Below are 23766 nucleotides of genomic sequence, written 5' to 3'. Positions count from 1 at the left end.
ATAGTATTCCATGGTGTATATGTGCCACATTTTCTTAATCCAGTCTATCGTTGTTGGACATTTGGCTTGGTTCCAAGTCTTTGCTATTGTGAAAAGTGCCACAATAAATATACATGTGCATGTGTCTTTATAGCAGCATGATTTATAATCCTTTGGGTATATGCCCAGTAATGGGATTGCTGGGTCAAATGGTATTTCTAGTTCTAGATCCCTGAGGAATCGCCACACTGACTTCCACAATGGTTGAACTAGTTTACAGTCCCACCAACAGTGTAAAAGTGTTCCTATTTCTCCACATCTTCTCCAGCACCTGTTGTTTCCTGACTTTTTAATGATCGAGAATGGAGATATTTTTCAAAGGGTCAATTGGCAGAGCAAATAAATCTATCATTATATCATTATCATTATATCATTATATCATTAAGGCAGATATTTAGATCTATTCATGGATACTTAATTATTTATATATACAGGGTTCATTTCAGAAAGGATTTAGTGGGGCAGGGTTTTCTCACTCTGCTTCTGTCTTGATTCTTGGGTCTTTGGTCTTCTAAGGTTCTACGTGGATCCATCTCTCTTTCTGCACTTGTGTTTGTGGATCTTTCCTTCTCAGGATCATCAACTGTTTCTACTCAGTTGTGTGGCTTTCATCAAATTACATAATCTCTCTCAGCATCAGTTTCCCCATCCACAGAAAAAGGAGGCTGAACTAGATGGTGTCTCTGACTCCTTCCAGCTCTGAATTGCTCTGGCTCACAGTTCACAAGCTCTCCCTCTGTACCTGTGTCTTTTTTCTGAATTTCAGTAAACACTCTCAAATTCTATTAAATCTCTTCCTTGCTTGCTTTTTCTTTCTTTGCACCGATGTCTGACTTTTTTTTTCTCCCTCTTTTAACTGGGTGTAACATATGACTGTAGTCTAGTTTGTATTTGTTGTGTTCATTAAATAAAGTTTTGCTCACGCCTGTAATCCCAGCACTTTGGGAGGCCAAGGCGGACAGATCATCTGAGATCAGGAGTTTGAGACCAGCCTGGCCAGCATGATGAAACCCCATCTCCACTGAAAATACAAAATTAGCTGGGCGTGGTGGCATGCACCTGTAATCCCAGCTACTTGGGAGGCTGAGGCAGAAGAATTGCATGAACCTGGGAGGCTGAGGTTGCAGTGAGCCGAGATCATGCCATTGCACTTCAGCCTGGGCAAAAAAGAAGGAAACTCTGTCTCTAAATAAATAAATAAATAAATAAATAAAGTTTTGTACTCCCTATTCATAATTTATAAAGCAGGTGAGTGAAATACCATTTCTCACTCTATAAAGGAAAACTAAATAAATTAAGCTCTTTTCTTGCCTAGGTAGTCCCTGATTTATTTAAATGGGACAGTGAGCTAGAAAGTACTTTTTCTGATCTAGTCAATATGAAGAAAAATCTTCTATCCTGAAAACGATAGACATTATATATTATGTAAAAGACATTAATGCACTAGAATCAGTGAAAATTATTTGAGTTCCACTTAGGCACTCTGTAGAAATCTTTCTTGGTGACAAATGTCGTAAGTTTAAATTATAGGTCTTCAAGCAAAAACACTACTTAACCCTTGTTAATTAGAAAATCAAGACATTGTCATTGTAGAGAGCCCCCTGCCATGCAAGGGCTTCACGCACGTTAGTCAGACCTGTGATAATTATCCAAGGTGAGATGTGGGTTTAATTTGTAAATCATTTTTTCTTGTGAAATGCTTTCCAAGTATTGCAATTAAAGATTAATTATGAAAATGCTGTAACTACCCATAATGAATAATACAACTGTAAAATGCACAGACGATTGGGACAAAATAATCAGCTATTAAGCAAAAAGGGCAAAAACAATGATCAAGAGAAATTATAAAAAAAATACACGGTCCTCAAATTCAGAACTTAATAGTTTTCTAAAGAGCTAAGTTGTGTCCCTGAGTACTGTTGCCCAAAGAGACTGGCCACTAATTCACCATAGAAAGGAATCACACTAAAGCCCACACACATAAAATCTAATTTATTCATTCAAAAAATATTTATTGCACGCCTACTATGAAACAGGCCTTGTTTTAGATGTTTTCTTTGTCGATTCATAGTAATGAAGCAAAACACACAAAAGTCTCTGCTCTTGTGGAGTTTATATTCTTGCAGGCAGAAAGAGAAATTTAACAACAAACTCAATAAGAAAATAAAATATACTGTGTGTTAGAAGGTGGTAACCTCTATGGAGAAAAAAGTCAAGCAGGGTTAGGTGGGATCCAGAGTTGGAGTGGGGTAGGGGAGGCTGCAATTTTAAGTAGGGTGGTTAGGATAGGCCCCACTGAGGAAGTGACAGAAAGGGGATCATGAGCTTGTCCATGGAGAGAGGGCTCCAGGAAAAGAGGTAAGGGGGTGCCATCCTGCAAGTAGGGGAGGCCCGTTGGAAGGGAAGGAGGCGTGAGATGAGAGCGGTTGCAGGATGCTCAGAAGAGCAAAGCCATTGCATGATCAGTTCATGAGTGAAAGGCGTCAGGAAAGCCATTTCTAAAATGATGATGAGGACATGCTTCTTGCCTGCAGGTTAATCCCAATGTGATCACAAATAGCCGCACGATGATGCCAGGCACAATTTGATGTATGGGAGGCAGCAAGCAGGGATGAGGAAAGCATGAACTGTGGCCACAAAGATCTACTTCTATGTGTTGGCTTCGCCGCTCGTGGCGTGTGAGCTTCCCAGGTCCTATTTGGGCCTCAGTCTCCTTATGTGTGGCATTGGCATAACAATATGCACCTCGTAGGAGTGTGTTAATAACAGATAATGCACTTCTTTGCACTAGTTACTAGTAGCTGTTATGATTATTGCTATTATTGAGTATAGGCACATTCTATAGAAGCACAGAGTTGGAATAAATTAAATATGGCTGAGATGATGTGTATATAAATCTGATACTAGAGGTATCAGGAGTGCTATGGACTGAACTGTGTCCCCTCAAAATTCGTCTGTTGAATCCCTAACCTCCAATGTGACTGCATTTGAAGATGGGACCTTTAAAGAAGTACTTAACATTAAATGAGGCCATAAAGGTGAGACCTAATCCAATAGAATTGGTGTTCTTCTAAGAAAAAGAACAGACACTGGGGATGCTCTTGCACAGAGAAAAGATCAAGTGAAGACACAGCAAGAAGACAGCAGTCTGAAAACCCAGAAGAGAAGCCTCAGAAGAAAGCAACCCTACTGACACATTGATCTTGGACTTCCAGCTTTTAGAACTGTGAGAATGTTTATTGTTTTAGAACTGTGAGAATGTTTATTGTTTTAGAACTGTGAGAATGTTTATTGTTTAAGCCACCAGGCTATGGTGTTCTGTTAGAGCAGCCCAAGCAGACCAAGACAATGAGGAAGGGTTATCAAGCACGGGCTGATCTAGACTTCCCTGAGAAAGTGACCTTGGGGTCCCTCTTCCCACTGCACTGTTTCCATGGAAAGTACAGAGTTAGAGCCAGGTATGGTGGCTCACGCTTGTAATCCCACCAGTTTGGGAGACCGAGGCAGGTGGATCACCTGAGTTCAGGAGTTTGAGACCAGCCTGGCAAACATGGTGAAACCCTGTCTGTACTAAAAAAATAAAAAAATAAAAAAAGTACAAAAATTAGCCAGACGTGGTGGCACCTGCCTGTAGTCCCAGCTACTCAGGAGGCTGAGGCAGGAGATTGGCTTGAACCCAGGAGGTGGAGCTTGCAATGAGGCAAGATTGTGCCCCTGCACTCCAGCCTGGGTGACAGCACAAAACTCCATCTCAAAAAAAAAAAAAAAAAAAAAACAACAAAGAAAGAAAAAAGAAAACACAGAGTTAGGATGGGTGTTGTTGCTATCTTATCAGTCATGGAGTCTGGACTGGAGAGCTGTGAATTAGCATAGAGTTCTTGAGCCCGTCACTGGAATGGTGTGAGTGACTGCTGGGAAATAGAGCTAGGACTCCTCTGTGTCTAGGTGACCCACCCTGACCTTGGCTCTCTGGCATGGCAGCCACAGCTGCCCTGGCTAGGTCAGGGGGCAAAAGCAGCTATGTGTTTGGGCAGGTTGGGCCTTCCCAAGTTGCAATTCTGTACCTATTTCTCCTGTTCTATATGCTACCACTGTTTCTTAGGTCTGAAGCATCAACTTGAACCCATTAATAAAAACCTGTGGTGGGCTGGGTGTGGTGGTCTATAATCCCAGCACTTTGGGAGGCCGAGGCAGGCAGATCACTGAGGTCAGGAGTTCGAGACCAGCCTGGCCAACATGGTGAAACCCCATTTCTACTAAAAATACAAAAATTAGCCGGGTGTGGTGGTGCCCACGTGTAATCTCAGCTTCTTGGGAGGCTGTGGCAGGAGAATCAGTTGAACCTGGGAGGCAGAGGCTGCAGTGAGCCAAGATTGTGCCACAGCACTCCAGCCTGGGCAACAGAACAAGACTGTGTCTCAAAAAAACAAAACAAAACAAAACAAAACAAAACAAAACAAAATACCTGTGGTGTCAGTTCAGGTGTGTAAAATATAAACCCAGTTATCTGGTTGAACTGAGAAGAGCAGAATGGCCAAGAGGCTTCAGTGGTGTAGAGAGTTAAAGGAAATTGCTCCACATTCTTTAGTGCAGAGCAGCATGATTGACAAGTATTGATCAGTGGTTTCTCTGTCAGCTAGATATTGGAGGGCAAGTATGAAAAAAGTTTTCACATACTGAGAGAACTGGGGTTTGGAAAATTGCTTTTTCAGATGACGCTCGAGTGCTCATTCATAACTCCATCAATAGGATGGATTTTTTTCAGTTCGTTATTATTGCATGGATTTTCTTGTGTCCTCAGAGTAAAGGACATGCAGAACATGTGAATCCAAACTATTAAACTAGAAGAAAGCTTCAACATAGAGACTGAAGGGACACTGGGTTTCCATAGTATAAAGCACTCCTATGTGTCCAAATGTGAAAGGTTATGCAATGGGGGTGGAGCTAAGTGGTCTGACTCATTGTAGAGGCTATGGTGGCAGGATAAGCATGGTAAATATTGGCTATTTCAAAAACCAATATTAATTAAATACTAGAAGTACAGGCACTATTCCAGAACTTCACTCTCAGAGCTGGATATTATTATCTCCATTTTACAGACGAGTGAACTGAGAATAAGAGAGTTAATTTATTTGATGTCATATAGCCAGTAAGTAGCCAGAACTCACACCCAGGCTGGCTAGCTTTTAAGCCTGCACTCTTACTATGCTCTGGCTGCTATTTGATTTTTGGGCTTACATCATATAAGGCACTTTCTTCTCCTACGTCTGATATGCTTCTAGACATTGTTGTACTTAGGTATACAAAATGCTGATAGAGCGATTAATACCTGAGGCAAGATATTTACCACCTGCCAGAACACTGTCTTTTATTTATTTATTTTTTTGGAACGGTTTTGCTCTTTGGCTCAGGTTGAGTGCAGTGGCACAGTCATCGTTCACTGCAGCCTTGACCTCCCGAGCTCAAGCAATCCTCCTGTCTCAGCCTCCTGAGTAGCTGGGATTACAGGCACATGTCACCATGCCTGGTTAATTAATTTTTTTTTTTTTTTTTGTAGAGACAAGGTCTTGCTATGTTGCTCGGGCTGATCTTGAACTACTGGATGGAAGGGCTCCTCCTGCCTTGGCCTCCAAAAGTGTTAGGATCACAGGCGTGAGCCACTGCACCTGGGCAGACCATTGTCTCTAAAGCTACAAGGATGGCTGAAGCCGAAAGGGGAAATGCAATACTCACAGAGCCAGGAATGTCAATGTCCAAATTAATCTCTATGCCAACAAAGAGAAGACACTTTTTTGATGCTGTCACTGAGATCATATTTATTTCTTAGTGCAAAAGCTCAATACTACAGTTTTGAAACCAAGGCAGTTATGGGCTTTGGCCACTGCTAAAATGGTGGATGATGGATCCTTTCCCTAAGCTCAGTCTGACAGCACTGATTTCAGAAGCCATTGCTTTACAGTGGGACCTACAGTTCCAAGTTGCCTCTGAAAGTGGGGATATGAGAGAATAGAGTGCTAAACCACTACTTTCTAGTTGGATCCAAACTTCAAATTATTAATAGCTATTTTAGTAAATTTTGATAAACCCAGACGTCAAATAGAACTCTTGTCTAAATACATTTTTGCAAATATCTTTAGGTTATTATTCACATTACGTGTCCTGCTGGTGAGTTTTGTCATCTTTGAAGCAAAATAAGCATCCTCTTTCTGCTGATCTTCATGTATCTGCCCCTCCCCCTCTCCTGCTTCCATCTGTCTTTTAAAGTCTCTATTTAAACATTCATATCTAGTCTTTTTCTAAATCCAGTGTCAAGAATCCCTGGTGTTATTATCCAAGCTGGCACCTTGTTCTCTTCACTCTCAGACTTCACATACAAGCCTCTGAGGATGCTAGTCCCAGGTCAAGCCTGGGATGGATCCGTGAGGGATTAGTATAGCTCTGATGATCGAGCCTCATGGATGTATCAGCCGTCCAATGCAAAGGGGTGGAGGAAAAAGAAGAGAAGCTTGGGGATTGAGGAAAAGGGGAAAGGTGGGGGAGTTGGCAGAGAGGCTGAGAAAACAGAAGAATGGAGTGTTTTGATGTCAAGATTTCAAGGAGGGCACAGTGACAATTGTTAAATAAGAGCGAGAGGGCAAGGAAAATCAGACAACAGTAACAGGCTATTGGATTTGGTTATTTTTGAGACAGACACTTCAATATAGCAATAAGATGCCTATCAGTGGAGGAACGGGTAGTGAGAGGCTAGATTTAGTGGTATAGATACACCACTGGTTTAAGAATCAATGACAGTGGAAGATGGCTGTCCCCTGTCTAGGTGGGAGTGAGGTACTTTGAAGTTGTGTGCGTGTGTATGGGAGGTGGGTGAGGGACATGGACTGGCAACAAGAAAGGGTTGAGAGGGATGACAATGCCAGAGGTTTGTCCTGAGGCAGGAGTTTTTCTTTGCCCCCCTCAACTTTCCAGGAGGAGCTCCATGCAGGCCCTGCACTTTTGTTTTTCCTTGTAGGAAGACAATCATAAAGGCAGCATTTGGAAATCTCAAGGGAATATGCTTGAACACAGAAGGCGAAATGACAGGACCTCTGAGGACAGCAAGCACTATGAAATAAGGGCAAGAAGCAGAGCCGAAGACACAGAACCAATGACAGCAGAAAACCGTAGGATTTGCATAAAGGACACCTTTGTTATGGTGCCGACATGAAGCGGCAGCGAAATTAGCAGAATCATACCTTCCTGATATTGGAGACACGGGACAATGACAAAGTATATGAATAAGAATTAGTTGGAGATATTGAAGTGAAAAATCTATAATTGTCAAAGTAAAGCTATCCTTGGAGGGGCTGAATGGCAGAACAGATAAAGCTGATGAACATTGTCTTGGGTTGGGATATTGGGTCAAGAAACCTTCCATGAAGACAATAGGAATGAATAAAGAGATTAAAAGAATAAAACAAAAGTCAAGAATTATGGAGGGTAGAAGCTTCAACATCTGCATAATAGTGGCTTCATAAGAAAAGACTAAACACAGGGAAGAAACTATTTGAAGAAATATCTGGTATTTCCAGAACAAACAATATTAGAGTTCAAATGGAAGGCACTCATGAAGTGCTTAAACAGGGTAGGTAAGAAAAACAACAACCACCAAAACCAAAAAACAACACCTTCATCAATAGCTGTGGATCTGAACCAGAGACCCCCAGCCCCAGGGATCCTTCCGATCCATGTACAGGAGTCACAAGTCTTGAGAACATAGATGGAAAAAATATTTCATCTTTATTTTCACTGCCAAGTCAAAATTATAGGAGTAATTGGTCCAAATGGATTTTTGAAAGGTTCAGCAACATGAAATCTAAGAGGAACATTTAAACAAAAGGATACAAACAGCTGTACAAAAAATACCAGGTCATAACAGGAATATTAACAAAAAGAAGAAGGCTAGCATAGTAGTTTGTTCATTTATTATCTTTTTTTTTTTTGAGTTAGGGTCTCGCTCTGTCCCCAGGCTGCAGTGCAGTAGTGTGATCACGGCTCACTGCAGCTTTGACCTCCTGGGTTCAAGCCATCCTCCTGCCTCAGCTCCAGAGTAGCTGAGACTATAGGCACACATCATTATGCCTGGCTAGTGTAGTCATTTTCTCTTTCTTTTGAGACAGGGTCTTACTCTGTTACCCAGGCTGGAATGCAGTGACACAGTCACGGCTCAGTGCAGCCTAGACCTCCTGGGCTCAGACGATCCTCTCACCTCAGCTTCCCAAGTAGCTGATATTACAGGTGTGTGCCACCACATCCAGCCAATTTTTGTATTTTTTGGTAGAGATGGGGTTTCACCATGTTGCCCAGGCTGGTTCTGAACTCCTGGGCACAAGAGATTTGCCTACCTCAGCCTTCCAAAGTGCTGGGATTACAGGCGCCAGCCACTGCACCCAGCGGTGTAGTAGTTTTAAGAGCAGAAACAAAACTGTGAGATTAAAAAAAAAAAAATGTCATAAGGAACAAAGATGGAAATTATATACTGGTACAAGGAACAATAAATCAAGAAGATCATGAACACGTCTAACTAGCAAAATAGACTTCAATTACCCGAAGCTATCACTGATATAACTATCGATAGAAATTCAGTAAATAAAGTTTAAAATTTATACTCAGAAACTGATAGGTCAAGCAGTGCTTAGTGAAATTAGGTACACACATACTCTATGACTCAGTAATCCTGGGGACACACACAGGCACACACACACAAAAGACGTCCTCACACAGGTGGCGGAGAATGCACATAAATATATTACCCGGAGGGTTATTCGTGGTGGCAGAGTTGCAGGAAACCTAGGTATTCATCATTAGGGGATAGAATAAATGATGCGTGGTAAATACACATAATGGAGCACTATGCACATAGTATTCAGAGAACTACTCAAATAGATCTTAACAATATAAGGCAGAGGGAAGAAAGTAAGAAACAGAATGAGATCTGTAGTACAATGTCACCTATATAAAGCATGGCACACAAGAGACAACACTGAATTTCCACAATGATATGTATACTTTGAACAAATATAGAGAGGGTAGGACTAGAAGACCATCCATAAAATACATTTCAGTGGGTGCCGGCGATGGCGAGAGGGTGAAGCTGGCAATGGTGAAGAAAAAACGTAATAAAATGAAATTGAAATGAAAGAGGAACATTATCAGGATGTGACAATAGGACCGTGAAAGGAAGAGAGACCCACACAATATCCTGCACATCAGAGGGCCTTGAAAACACGAAGGAGCAGAAACCAAACTGTGAGATGAAAACATGAGAGGGAAGCGTCTGATGGGAAACAACCCTGTTTATCTGAATGCGGAATACTAAAAGTGGGCCCCTTTTTTCTCACGCTCATAGTGTACTGTGGGAGGAACTATGGGGCTGCGAGGACCTATCCCTTCTTCAATATTTGTGTCATTGATACTAATTTATTTTATTATACTCTTTTTCTGTGGGACAGTTGCCATTTATTATCATGAAGTTTAGTTCAGTCCTTACTGGAAAGATAAAAAATCTATATGAGAAATTATTTGATATATTTGTTGAAAAATATTTTTCCATATTGATTACAAAAGTGGTACCTTTACATTAAAATGTCTTCTCTGCATCAGACCATTCCAATTGCCATGAGAATGTTGGAAGAAAGACCGGAGTCCCTGAAGCATTTGGTCTCGTGACACATGAGAAGGTGAACCTTTACTTTCTTAGGTTCAGAATGTTCATCGTAAAGTTTCTACCCATATAATATAGTTAACAGATTATCTTTTAGTTAGTTGGGAGCTCAGAAGACGTTAAAAGTACACTGTTGATTTGATTATTTGGGAGCACATTTTAAAAAAAGCAAAAGTTGTCCAGGCGCGGTGGCTTATGCCTCTAATCCTAGCACTTTGGGAAGCCGAGGCCAGCGGATCACAAGATCGAGAGATCGAGACCATCCTGGCCAACATGGTGAAACCCTGTCTCTACTAAAAATACAAAAATTAGCTGGGTGTGGTGACGTGTGCCTGTAGTCCCAGCTACTTGGGAGGCTGAGGCAGGAGAATTGCTTGAACCCGGGAGGCGGAGGTTGCAGTGAGCCGAGATTGCACCACTGCACTTCAGCCTGGTAACAGAGGGAGACTCCGTCTCAAAAAAAAAAGAAAAAAAAGGGCAAACATTGTACCTATCATCACTCACTTCCTATGGTAATGCTCTGACTGAAAGGTAGCTGGAATTGCAAAAGTCAATTAGTTTTGATCCCTAAAGGGCAAAGGGCAGAAAATGTACATAGCAACTATAAGTAGGAAGGGGCCATCCTTTGCCCTTAGTGGGGTAGTAGGTGGAGATGGTTCTATTGAGAAGATAGCAGCTGACTCGAGTGTGGTGGCCCGGCAGGTTCAGAAAAGAATAGAAGGCTGGTAACCCTTGTAGTGAACAGCTATGAAGGAGAAGGCATTTCTTGGAGGAGCTTCTATATTTTACTTGCATTTTTGCTTTGCATATAGTTGATTGATTTCAATGTAGTATTTTTTTTACTAGATTTTGTCCAGCAAATTAATTTACTCTTTAACATATGGCAAGGGTTTCTAATGATGACATCACTCCCTATTTCTATCCCAGAGAGAACCAGGAACTAGTTACAAGGGTTGGGGTAGAAACTCCGCATTAGGATTCCAGCCAGCATCACAGCTACTGCCAAACAGGCAAGACCTCAACGTGACATCAGGAAGACTGAAAACTATGCTCCGGCTCTAGATTGATCTGAAATGCTGTCTTTCACAATATGCTGACTTTCTCTGCGACATTTTTTTTTTTTTTTTTGCTGCTGCTGCTTCTGTCATGCTTTATTTCAGTCTGTGGTTCCCAGTAAAAAGATATTTCCCAAGATGGTAAATATCATCAAATTTTGAGAAAAGAATTCTGGAGAAGGTTTACAAGGAAAAACCCTTCTTGCTTTGGAAAGGAGATGATCTAATTTCGAATATGGGTATTAACCCAGAAAAATCACAATCATTTATTCATCCAAATGTTTGCTCAGCAAATATTTATTGGGTAACCATTGCCCAGTTGTTATTGGACCCTGTCCTCAGTCTATGCTGTATGTAGCTTACCTTCTAGGGGGAGGACATATAAATAAACATTTTCATTTATTTCTGAATAATAATAATTTTCTGGAGTTTCAACACCCCCTAGAGGTTTCCCATTGGTTACTTGGTATATGCCGTATGTAAATGAAGAAGATGAAGTCAAGTGACAAAGTCATTTACTCAGAATGCACCGTATGTAAATGGCAAGGATGTTACTCAGTGTGTGGCGTAGGTAAATGGAGAGGATGAAGTGAAGCTACACAGCCATTCACCTTCCTGTCATTGCTGAAGTGTTCCCATTTGATTTAGTTCCAGGAAGTCAGCATGAATCTGCCTATCTTCCCTGCCTCCAGACCCTATTCTCCTGCCTCAGATGCATTTGAGGGACAGTCTGGAGGTAGAGTCACATGGCTTACTATTGGATAGGAAGCGATGAGGGAAAGAGAAGAAAGAAAGGGAAGAAGGAAATCAAGGGTAACTCCAAATTCAGGGTGGATGGGTGGATTGGATGGTGATGCCACCTACTGAGATGGGGAGGGCTGTTGGAGGAACAAATTTCCAGGAGGTATCAAGAGTTCTTTCCCGTCATGTTTATTCTAAGACGCCCATTTAATATACAAGTTGAAACACAAAGTAGAAAGTGGGATAAGTGGATCTGGAGTTCCTGAGAGAAGAGAGGCCTGCAGATTTAAATTTGAGAGACACTGGCACAAGTTAGTATCAGAAGCCACTGGATGGTGGGCTGAATGAGATCATCCAGGACAATATTCAGATGAGAAGACAGGAAGGCTCTGTGACACTGCAACGCTTAGTGGAGGAAGGAGAGAATGCAGGAGAGACTAAGTGATGGCCAGCATGGTAGGAAAAATAAGCAGACAGCACACGTCTGTGGAATCCGTGGGAAGAAAGTATTTCAGGAAGGAGAGCAGGAGACATGCTGCTGAGAGAGTCTGGAAAGCCCAGAAGAATGTGTCCGAGACTTAGAGATCCATGCTGATGTTGACGACTTTGTAAAAGCTTTATCAAAAGAACTAAAAATAAAACAAAACAAAAGAAAACAAAAAAAACTCAGAACAGATTATTTCCATGTCATACAGACTCTCAAGTAAGAAGTTGCATTCCCTGAGAAGAGTGCTTTTGCATGAAATTCTCGCTGAGCCAAACCCTTTGCGTCTGACAGTGGCTCTCTGCAGGCCTAGATCTTTGCCATGGTGACTTTGTAATCTGCAGAATACCAGCCAGGGCTGCCCGATGCCCAGCCTCACCGCTGCCTGTCAATTTCAGTCTCTCCCATAGACTCCATAACTGGGAGAGTGCTCCACAAGGGGCCGGTATTGCATGTGGGGCCTGCAAATCTTCCTTGGGATGGATTCTCCCGCACGTTGTGAGAAGCTTTGGGAGCACCCAATGTCACTGCACTTTCTCACATGCCCTCTGGGCCACAGGGTCATCTCAGTCAGGGGACGCTGGTATAGACTGACCAAGAGGGCCTGAACTTTGCCTTCAGCTTGACTAAACTTCACACAGGACCCCTCCATTCCACCCTAGACCCCTGACCTCGCTTTTTAAGAGCACTTATTTTAGAAAACTTGTTATTGTTAATTCTTTCTCTGCCTTTTTGAGATGTAAAATTTTTAAAAAGCTGTTTGCCAGTCTTACAACCCAGGAATGGCTTTTTCAAAAACTTGGGAGTCATCTCTTTGAAATGTAATTGCCAAGGAAGATAGCAGCCCGTGTCCCCTCCCTCCACGGGAGGGTGGGAGCCTAACTTCACAGGATGCCTGGCTCCAGGTTGTGAAAGTTTACTTTTCCTTTGGGTAGAGCCAATTAGCAAACACACCCTATGATCCCGCCTATCCCAGCTCTTAAAAACTTTCCCATTGTATTTTAGTGAAATAAAAAAACAAAAAATCAAAATAAAGAAACAAAATTCTCCTGCCCTTAGCTGAAGTGGAGGCGAGCTCGACTGCATTCTGGCTTCTTTACCCTGTCGCAACAGCCCTGAATGAAGACCTTCTTCGCCTGTTCAACTTTGTCCAGCGCAATTTTTGCTTTGACAAGAGGAATGATTAAAGCGCTGAGTCTTTGGAGTCAGACTGTCTGGGACCAAATCCCATCTCTGTCTCTTCCTAAGTGCACGACCTTGGGTGGGTCAACTAATCTTTAATGTGAGAACAAAACAAGAATTAGCAATGTTATCTACGTTATAGACTCATGTGGACTCATTGAGGGGAAGCATGGGAAGCACTTGGCCCCAGGGTTCACCAGGATGTCTCAGTCAGCATTCACGTGGTTGCTCTTGAGGCAGGTTTGCAGGAAACAGGGGCAGGCACACATTCTCTAGGTTATAATTCCTGCAATTTGAGTTGTTCATTTTTTTTTTTTTTTTTGAGATGCGGTCTCACTCTGTCACCCAGGCTGGAGTGCAGTGGCATGATCTTGGCTCACTGTGACCTCCGCCCACTGGGTTCAAGCAATTCTCCTGCCTCAGCTTCCCAAGCAGCTGGGACTACAGGCACCCACCAGCAGGCCTGAGTAATTTTTGTATTTTTAGTAAAGACGGGATTTCACCATGTTGGTCAGATTGGTCTCGAACTCCTGACCTCAGGTGATCTGCCCGCCTTAGCATTCCAAAGTGCTGAAATTACAGGCATGAGCTACTGTGCCCGGCCTGAGTTGTACATTTTTTATTACCAATTTCTTAGATATGAGAAATAACCATTTTATTCATACATAGATTTGGGTGCATTTCATTATTAGAATTCTATTTTTCTCCTTTACACACAAATGCAATTTCTCTTTGGTCTCTCAACAATATTGCATTTCAGATGGCACTGGAATGATCCATTTGTGATTTTGGAATACAGAGAGTATTAGGAGCAGCTGACCAAACAAGCTGTATTTTAGAATGTGGGGAGGTTGGACTCAGAGAATGGTTATAACATTTCAGTCTGTAGTTGCTTATACGTCCATTTACTAAACCTCAACTCTTCCATAAACTCAGGTTGCCACCCAGGAGAAAAAAGTCTCCTGATAGACAAAGCGTCAGAGGAAGAAGAGGCTGCGGGCTTCCCCACTCTCGGGTAGTCTCTGAGTCCTCCTGAAGACAGCATGCCTTCCACGGAGTCTCAGTCAGGCTTTCTGCCCAACGCAAAAGAGCTTGAAGCACTGAGGGTGATTTTTCAAGTCCTTTTTGGATTGCACAAAAGAGATGGTTCCCTTTAACTTCTAGAGAGATATCAGAAGAGGCCAGAGCCAAGTAAATTGAGCATGGACATTTGTCACGAGTTAAGATGACCTAGCCTCTGTCAAGGAGCCACTTGGGAGCTTGACTTCTTCCTGAAGCTGTCTGAAGTGGCCTCCAGATCTTCTAACTCTGATCTCCTCCCTTAATGACTGCCAAGAGCAGTTGCATGTTCTGGCTAGTGTCTAGCTTGCTGCGTGCTAACCCTATCCTAGTTCCCTGACCTGAACAGCCTGCTTGGCTCCCCGCAGCGGTGTTTGCTTGCCAGCTCCCGGCCATGCCCTGGGCTGGCAGCCAGTCTCCCAGGCTGGGGGCCTAGCAGATACCTTGCCTCCTCCCAGTCCTGCCACTGCTATCAGCTGTCAGGACTCCAAACTCCTTGTATGTCTCTGCCAAAGAGGGCTTTGCTCAATCCAGCCTGGCATTGTTCACGCTTAGACAATGACCATGAGCTTGTTTGCTTTCTCCACCTCCTAAGAAAAATCTGGCCCACAGACAGCTCAGGTCCGAACACCTGGGCTGGCTGGGGCTTCAGATCACCATGTGGCTTAAGTGCTTCTGCTGGGCCATCCAGGGAACTCGTCATATGCTGGTCACTCATTTTGGATCAAAAAATGGGAAAAGTTTCCTGCACTTTTCAGACACATACCAGCAAGTGCTTTTTTTCTTTTTGTGTCTCTTAGTTTTTAAATGCATTTGTTACTTTTTGATTAAACCAGAATAATCTCTGGATTCTTACAACTTCCAAAAGACCTGCGTTAACCCTTTTGGGATGACAGCTTCTAATTATATTTTAGATGTGCAGTGAGGTGAACTGTGTCTTCTCTTTTTTTTCAGTTACTTTGCAAAAGGACATGTGAGCCTGGCCTCGCTAATGACACCACCTTTGCAAAGGTCACACAGCAAGAAAAGTCTAGCATGGCTGACTCCATCCTGCTTCTAGCCTCACAGCCTGGCTGTCCTTGCTCCTTCCTGGGCATACGTCAGGCTAAACTAACCATGGGAGGTATTCGGTTTAGAGTTTAGCTTTATTTATTGTTATTATTATTTTTTTGAGACGGAGTCTTGCTCTGTTGCCCAGGCTGGAGTGCAATGGCGCAATCTCGGCTCACTGCAAGCTCCGCCTCCCGGGTTCACGCCATTCTCCTGCCTCAGCCTCCCGAGTAGCTGGGACTACAGGCGCCCGCCAACACGTCCGGCTAACTTTTTTTTGTATTTTTAGTAGAGACGGGGTTTCACCGTGTTAGCCAGGATGGTCTCGATCTCCTGACCTCGTGATCCACTCATCTCGGCCTCCCAAAGTGCTGGGATTACGGGCGTGAGCCGTCGTGCCCGGCTAGAGTTTAGCTTTAAAGCAAGGATGATAATTGTCCCTCCCTAAAACTGATTTCCTCCTGGCTGGAAGATTGAAACCACCTTTGTAAAACCAATGAAAGTCCATGAAATTACAATTATGGGAGAGGCCTGAACTCTGTTAAAATGTAGGTGTAGTTTATAGAATCCCTTAATGCTCGGGAGTCATGTGGCCAGAGGTCACCAGATTTGTGGCTTCCTCAGTTGCTTTTATAGATAACGTCACTATTGTAGAACTTAAGATTGGTCTTTTGAGATTTTTTTTTTTTCAGATTTTTGCATTCTGGAAACTACCTGACTCCGTCCAGACTTGGAACGCAGAACTCAACCAGTTCTGTGGCCGTCACCCAGAGGCAGACTCAGCACATGAAGACAATTTTCCACACCTCTATGATTTCATCTCCAACCAATCAGCAACACTCATTCCCTAGCCCCCTGCCCACCAAATTGTCCTTAAAAACCCTAGCCTCTGAGTCCTCAGAGAGGCTGATTTGAGTAATAACTCCAGTCCTTCTGCTTGGCTGGCCTTGTGTTAATTAAACGCTTTATTTACTGCAATAGCCTTGTCTCAGTAAATTGGGTTTCCCCGTGTAGCGGGCAAGAAAAACCCTTCAGGCAATTACATTAACACAGGTAAGTGGGTGGAAGGTGGCCTTCTGTAGAGCTCTGGGGGCAAAGCCAAGAACTATTTTCAGTCTGTTTCAGCTTTAAGTTGTATGAAAGCCCTTCCTTCCAGAACCTAGATGGAGCTCTTGGGCCACTCTGTCACACATCTTAGCTGTTGCAGGGATGTTAGTGTGATGTTTTCAGATCAACTCTTACTTTCTTGGCTGACTGTGAAAAAACCCCTGGGCCTTAGTTTGCTGCCCTGTGGCCACTGCAGGTAAGCTGAGGACTAGCAGAATAATTTTGAATATTGAGGGACATCTCTGCATGTGAGCTTTCCTGTAGGGTTGGTGAGTGGAAGTGATCACATTTCAAGTCAATATTTCAAGAAAGAAGTAATGAGCCCATTGAAACAGGCTTCTTTAAGAGAAGGGTAACTATTACATAGAGGAAGAAGAAAGTAAAGGGAGTAAAAGGTAAAGGATAGTAAAGGAAAAAAAACCCTCACATTTAATGAGTATGGACCTGCTGGGCATAGTGGCTCATGCCTGTAATCCCAGCACTTTGAGAGGCTGAGGCGGGCAGATCACTTGAAGTCAGGGGTCCGAGACCAGCCTGGCCAACGTGGTGAAATGCTTTCTGTACTAAAAATACCAAAATTAGCCAGTCACGGTGGCACACGCCTGTAATCCCAGTTACGCAGGAGGCTGAGAGAGGAGAATCACTTGAACCTGGGAGGCAGAGGTTGCAGTGAGCTGAGATCACGCCACTGTACTCCAGCCTGGGCGACAGAGCAAGACCCTGTCTCAAATACTACTACTACTACTACTATTATTAATAATAATGATAATAATTATGGGCCCTAGGCGAGGCACTCTCCTGAGTGCTTAGCATGGAATATCTCACTTAATACTGTGGTGTAGAAGCTGTATTCCTATTTAACACAGAAATATTAAGCAATTTGTCAGTGGTTTCCCAATTGGCAAGAGGAAGAGGTGGCAGTCAAAGACCATATTGTTAACCACACACCATTGTGGGAAGACTGACCACTTGGCAACCCTGGTATTGTTCAATCATTACCAAGCATGTAATAAAAAATGTCTAATATTGGAAGAGGCCAGGCATGGTGGCTCATGCTTGCAATTCCGGCCCTTTGGGAGGCTGAGGTGGAAGGATCACTTAAGCCCAGGAGTTTGAGATCAGCCTGGGCAACACAGGGAGACCTCATGCCAGGCATGGTGGCATGAGCCTATAGTCCCAGCTACTTGGGGACTGGGGTGGGAGGATCCCTTGAGCCTGGGAGGTTGAGGCTGCAGTAAGCCACGATCATGCCTCTGTACTCCAGCCTGGGCAACAGAACAAGACTCTATGTAAAACAAACAAACAAACGAACAAATGAAACATAGAAATAGAAGATACTCAAAGAGGGAAGATGGTAATACTTGGTCAAGAAAATGCTTTTATATTAAAGGTGAACTGAGACTAACACCCAAGTGCCTAAATTCTAACTGAATAGTTTGGGGATAAGTGGCTCCAGAAATTCATAGCTGTTGAACTAGGTGTTAGTTTTAGTTTTTTTGTTTGTTTGTTTTTTGTTGTTTTTTTTCTGAGACAGAGTCTCACTCTGTCTCCCAGGCTGGAGTGCAGTGGTGCAATCTCGGCTCACTGCAAGCTCTGCCTCCCAGGTTCACGCCATTCTCCTGCCTCAGCCTCCCGAGTAGCTGGGACTACAGGTGCCCGCCACTACGCCTGGCTAATTTTTTGTATTTTTAGTAGAAATGGGGTTTCACCATGTTAGCCAGGATGGTCTCGATCTCCTGACCTCATGATCCGCCTGCCTCGGCCTCCCAAAGTTCTGGGATTACAGGCGCAAGCCACTGCGCCCAGCGCTAATTTTTGTATTTTTTAATAAGACAGGGTTTCACTATATTGTCCAGGATGGTCTCGAACTCCTGAACTCATGATCCGCCTGCCTCGGCCTCCCAAATTGCTGGGATTATAGGTGTGAGCCACCGTGGCCGACCTTTTTTTTTTTTTTCTTTTGTAACAACCCCTCTCACTTTACCTAGGGTAGACTTCTATTGCTGAACAATATTTCACAAATTGGCTCAAGTAGCCCATATCTGAGAGATGTGCCTTATGCCTCCCTTTAAGGTGACAGGAATTAGAAACTGGGACTAGACACTTACTATTTTCTAGTCAAAAGAAATTGCTGACTCATCACGTCAGCCTCTTGTTCTGAAATTTCTGTTTCTGCGGTCATCAATGGTTTCACAATTACTAAATTAAAAAAACACAGGCCAGGTGTGGTGGCTCATGCCTGTAATCCCAGCACTTTGGGAGGCTGAGGTGGGTAGATCACCTGAGGTCAGGAGTTTGAGACCAGCCTGGCCAACATGGTGAAACCCCTTCTCTACTAAAAATACAAAAATTAGCTGGGCATAGTGGCATGCACCTGTAGTCCCAGCTACTCAGGAGACTGAGTCAGGAGAATCACCTGAACCCAGGAGGTGGAGGTTGCAGTGAGTCGTGAGTTGAGAACACACCATTGCACTCCAGCCTGGCCACAGGGTGAGACTCCATCTCAAAACACACACACACACACGCACATTTCTAGCCTTATTTTACTCATGGTGCTTGATATTATTTGCCATTACCTTTTTAATCAAATCCTCCTCCTCTTGTGACATTACCCTCTCCTAATTTTCCTTGCCTCATTATTTCTATTCCTCTTCATCCTTCCTGAGATATTCTTTTTCTGCTTATCCCTTAAATTCCATGGTTCTGTAGAATTCTGATCTCAGGCCCTTGCTCTTTTCTTATTATTAGGTCACCTTCTTTAAGTGAATTGACATTCCTTCCAAGACCATAATAAATACTCTTCCATCTCTTCATTTTACAACCTTACTAGGTCTTCAAAATTCTTACACACAGCCACAGTTAGCCAACGGAAAGGAACAAAACTAAAGTTGGACTTCTATATCCAGGGGCAGTGTCAAAAAAACAAGAAGTTGAGTCAAGTAGGGTCACCTGTTATGATGAAAACCAAATAGAATCTACCCAGTATGTTCAGAATTAACAGTATTGAGGAAGAAACTTGTCCTAGCTAATCTGGGCCACACATGTTGATGAAGTGAAATTTCTTCACTGTGCTCAACAGGGATCAATGGACCTGATATTTAGCTAATTAAAAAATAATGTGTAATTTTGTGATCTATAACTTGAGGGAAGGATTTGGAAAGGGCTGGTTTCCAGCTGTAATTAGGAAATACTTTATTTCTAAATCTGTGACTCTTTTATAGCCCCAGCTGATGTGGTTGTTAAAAGTCAGTCTCACTTTCAAAGCTCATTGACTCACATCTTTGTTTTGTAGTGGCCAACATCACACAAAATGAATGGAGATCTAATTTTACCTTTCCTTTAATGACATTCTACTGCTCTTCAAGCTTCCCAACACAGCTGTGAAAGACACTGTGGGGACTCTGCCCCTTGTTAAAATTAACTGGCTCTCAGTGAGGCTCTAACGTAGGGTGGAGCCCAAGTGGTAGGTGTTATGAATATGAACAGCAACTGGGTCACATTCTTGTCTTGCTGTGTCTGAGACTTCCACAGTTGACTGCATTGATCAATTGACCCACCTAGAGAGGGGTCTAAGATGATGTATCCACAAAGTCCTTCAAACTCACTTCTTTTTTTCATTCAACAGAGGAAAAGTTGCTAATTTCCTAACATATGAATATTCTCAAAAACAAAATTTAAAATTCAACTAGCCATGGGAAACAGGTATGAATTTGAAGTAATTTTAGGTTCATCTGAAATATTTCAATAGCAGAAAGACAGGTGAAAAATATTAGACTGGGTGGCCGGATCCACTTCTTGCATAGGTAGTTTAAATTTTTGCTCTGTTTAAATTTCTTTTTTGTACTGATCTTTTTTCGTATGTCAGGAAAAGTCTAAATCTTTCTCTGCCTAGAACCTTGAGAACAGGCAAGAAAGGAATGGCTTTATATTTATCATTTCAAAAAAATCTGAACTTAGCCCATTCCCTCCCTCCCTCCCTCCCTCCCTCCCTCCCTTCCTTCCTCCCTTCCTGCCCTTCCTTTCCTTCCACACAGTTACAAGTGCCCAAATGATCAAATAACTTTATACACTTCTAAAACCATAAACCTAAAATTGCAGATATTAGAGAGACCTGAGAGATGTCTCAGCCTGCACTCTGATTTTATAGCTGAGGACAGTGAGCTCCCAAGAGTGGAAGTAGAATGAGATCTAGGTCTCCTGAACCTTCTTCCTTATTCCATTCTGTCTTGAAGGAGACTACAAGAGGACAACACCCTTACTTTTGGAAGGATCTCTATATCAAACCTTGCATAGGCTGATTTTTTTTTTTTTTTTTGCATTGTGTAGGCTCTTAAAAATCAACAGAGGGAAGCCATGGTTTCCTTTCCATTACTTACCAACAAATAACTGGCTGTAGAGCTCCAGGCGGGTGTGGCCTTCTGTTGGGGCCTTGCGGATCTGCTGGGGTAGCCGGTCCACCTGTAGGCTGGCCTGCTTGACATTCCTCTCTGCAGTGACCCGGTGCCACTGGTCATCGTTGAGAGGGGTTGGTGACCTCACTACAATCTCTACTGGCCCATTTCCCACATCAAATGAAAAGGACACCTCTGTGGCAGCTGGAGGAGGAGAAAGCATGAAAGACATGAGTATTTTTCTCCCAGATACCAAATAGCAGTAAATTCTAGACGACAAACAAAGCAGGGAGAGGAAAAATCATCTAAGCCTGTCACGTCCTAGAAAGGTCGATGGCAAAATCAATGGAAGAAGGATAAAATGTCAATCATTAACCATTAATAACCAAGGGCGTTTTGGAGGTCTATGTGCCAGGTATATATTTATTTCCTTATTTAATTTTAGAAGCCTTCCAAGATGTGACCATCATTGACCCTCTCCAGATAAGGAGACTGAAGTCTGGAGAAGTTACCGCATGTTGAGTGTCTTAGATTCAGTAAGTTAGTGGAGTCACAAACTGAACCAAGGTTTGTCAGATTTCAGAGCTTGATATCTTCTAATTCCACATACAATTTACCTTTTCAGTAAGAAGCTCCTTGGGAAGTGATTCATAGTCACCTGGGAATCTCTTGAAACACCTGTGTCCAGAGATTTTGACTCAGTTGGTCAAGAGTCGGCACTGGTATTTTAAAAAACTCCCCAGGAAATGTTAACACATAGCTAGAGTTGAGAGTTACTGCTTTGGGGGAATTTATGAAACTTGATTTCATTGATCTTTATACTCCATTGAAAGTTGGGGACCCTTGAATTGTTGGTGTAATGAGGGTAACCTATTGTTGGTGTAATGAGGGTGACCTACATTTTACGACCACCTGTGCCTATCCGAAAGGTAGCACAATATTTCTGGAGAATAATCCCTGTCGTACATCATCTGTTGCAAACCTTGGTTATTCCCCATCTGGGATGTAGGCTCCTTCTCATAACCTACCCTCTAGCACTGACCACAAATTATTCTTCTTTTTAGAGATCACCTCGAAATCAACCTTCCTCTGCAATTAGTCACCTCTCAACAATTGGCATATGGATTCGGTGGTTGCTTTATTAACTTTAGCTATAAGTAGCTTTCTTTTCTTTTTTTCTTTTTCTTTTCTTTTTTTTTTTTTTTTGAGATGGTGTCTCGCTCTGTCACCCAGGCTGGAGTGCAGTGGTGCGATCTCGGCTCACTGCAAGCTCCGCCTCCCGGGTTCACGCCATTCTCCTGCCTCAGCCTCCCAAGTAAGTAGCTTTCTTATTTCACATTTTATGTTTTATGTTAAGTTCCTCAGTGACCACCTAGTGCTTTATAAACAAGCTTTTTAAACGTATATTTTTTCTTGTGATTGACAGGAGAGGCAGTTTCAGGCTGAAGCAGCACACACGTCTTCAGCTCCCTTAGGCTGGGTGAATTCTTTTCAACATTAAAGATGTGGCACACCAGTGAATTTCCTAACTTTGCTTATAAAGATATTCAGCCCCTCTATCCATCAATAAGCCTTCCACCTAATCTCTAAGCAGTTTAATTAAATATCTGTCATTTTTTTTTCCTGGGCTAATGGAAAATTCAGCTTCTTTTGGCTGGTACCATTTTGAGATGGTGTCGCAAGCAATCGAACTTCTAATTTAAAAACCATGGTGGGCCAGATTCTCTCAGGACCTAGACTGTTCCCTGCCTCTGTGTTGGGCCCCTTGGAAAGCTGCATTAACTTTATTGAGCTACAGGGATATTAGACACAGAGCTCAATTTAATCAACCTAATTGTACCAAGGAATTTTGATCCTTCATGTCGTTAGCGAGAGAACTTTCATTTCAACACCTGTGGTGATTCGACACACACTTCAGAAAAATATCTCATCTAAATTAGAAGCCCCTACCTCCAGGGGTCATTGGGACTGGATTTAACTTGCAGGCCAGTGACCTCCATCAAGGTTTCCATGGAAGTATGATCAGAATGCAGGAAGATGATAATATGACCCACAGGCTGTGTGATCTTTCTCTGTAGTTCTGATAACAGCAGATGAGGAAAAAGTAGCCTTGGTTTCAGATTAAATCTGTTCTGTTCTCATAACGCTGTATTTTAGCAGGAGCATTTTTTAAATGTAAGTTGTCAGAACAGCAAGAGAACGAGGGTTCCTGGGCTAAGTAGGAAAGATTGTTTCATTTTAAAGGCATCAACTGCCATTAAGGAAATAGAATTTAGGGATAAATTGAGTTTAACCCTAAGGTTTGACTCGTAGGGATAAATGCTGCTCTAATTTCTTCTGCTATTCTCCTACTGCTATGATGAATTCATGTCCAGGTCTTCAAACTGTCACTATTTGGAGAAACTCTGAGTGCCAGAAGTCGCTAGAAAATACCTATACTTTTTGCTTGTCCCAATAGATCCTCTGTTTCTTCACCGTCACCTTAACATCAATACTTTGTTCTGGAGAAGGGAAGAAAGTTGCCAGGATGATGCTGTAGCTCAGAGCCTCTCACCCTAATGGGATATAGTAAGAGGGACTCAAGGCCAAAGGCCCCCATGAGCAACTTTCTTCCCAAAGAGCCTCCATTCAGGCTCCGCTGGAGAAATATTTATGAAGTCAGCCCATTCCACACCCCTTCTGCTGCTTCCTCAGGAAGGGTCTGTAAGACCCACTGTGAGAGCCAAGGAAAGGGCTCCTTTTTCTCAGCCACTCAATGTCAGCTTCCCTGACATTGCTGTGGGAAGCCTTTGAGAAACCCCATCCCCCAGTCAGACAGCCAGTGTGTTTTAAAAGCTTCTAAGTTCAGTTTGTGGCTGATTGCTCTTGGTCTTCTGGGTGAGAGCAACTGACATTTTAAAAGAGATAATTATAGAGAGAGTCAGTGAGCAAATAAAAGGGAGACAGCATAAAAGACAC

At 42.8% G+C, this 23766-nt stretch overlaps 1 protein-coding gene across 1 annotated transcript in view; it reads right to left on the bottom strand.

Annotated features, from left to right (window-relative positions):
* CNTNAP2 (contactin associated protein 2) overlaps positions 1-23766 on the bottom strand; it is a 1422658-nt gene that overhangs the window by 247513 nt on the left and 1151379 nt on the right. Inside the window, exon 15 of the mRNA XM_058444445.1 lies at positions 20794-21012. Coding sequence (XP_058300428.1) covers positions 20794-21012 — 219 coding nt within the window. The remainder of the gene's footprint in view (positions 1-20793; positions 21013-23766) is intronic.

This window comes from Hylobates moloch, unplaced genomic scaffold (genome assembly GCF_009828535.3).
Source record: "Hylobates moloch isolate HMO894 unplaced genomic scaffold, HMol_V3 SCAFFOLD_1, whole genome shotgun sequence".
NCBI classification, from domain to species: Eukaryota; Metazoa; Chordata; class Mammalia; order Primates; family Hylobatidae; genus Hylobates; species Hylobates moloch.
The sequence above is the reverse complement of the archived record's forward strand: the minus strand, read 5'-3'. Positions and strand labels throughout refer to the sequence as shown.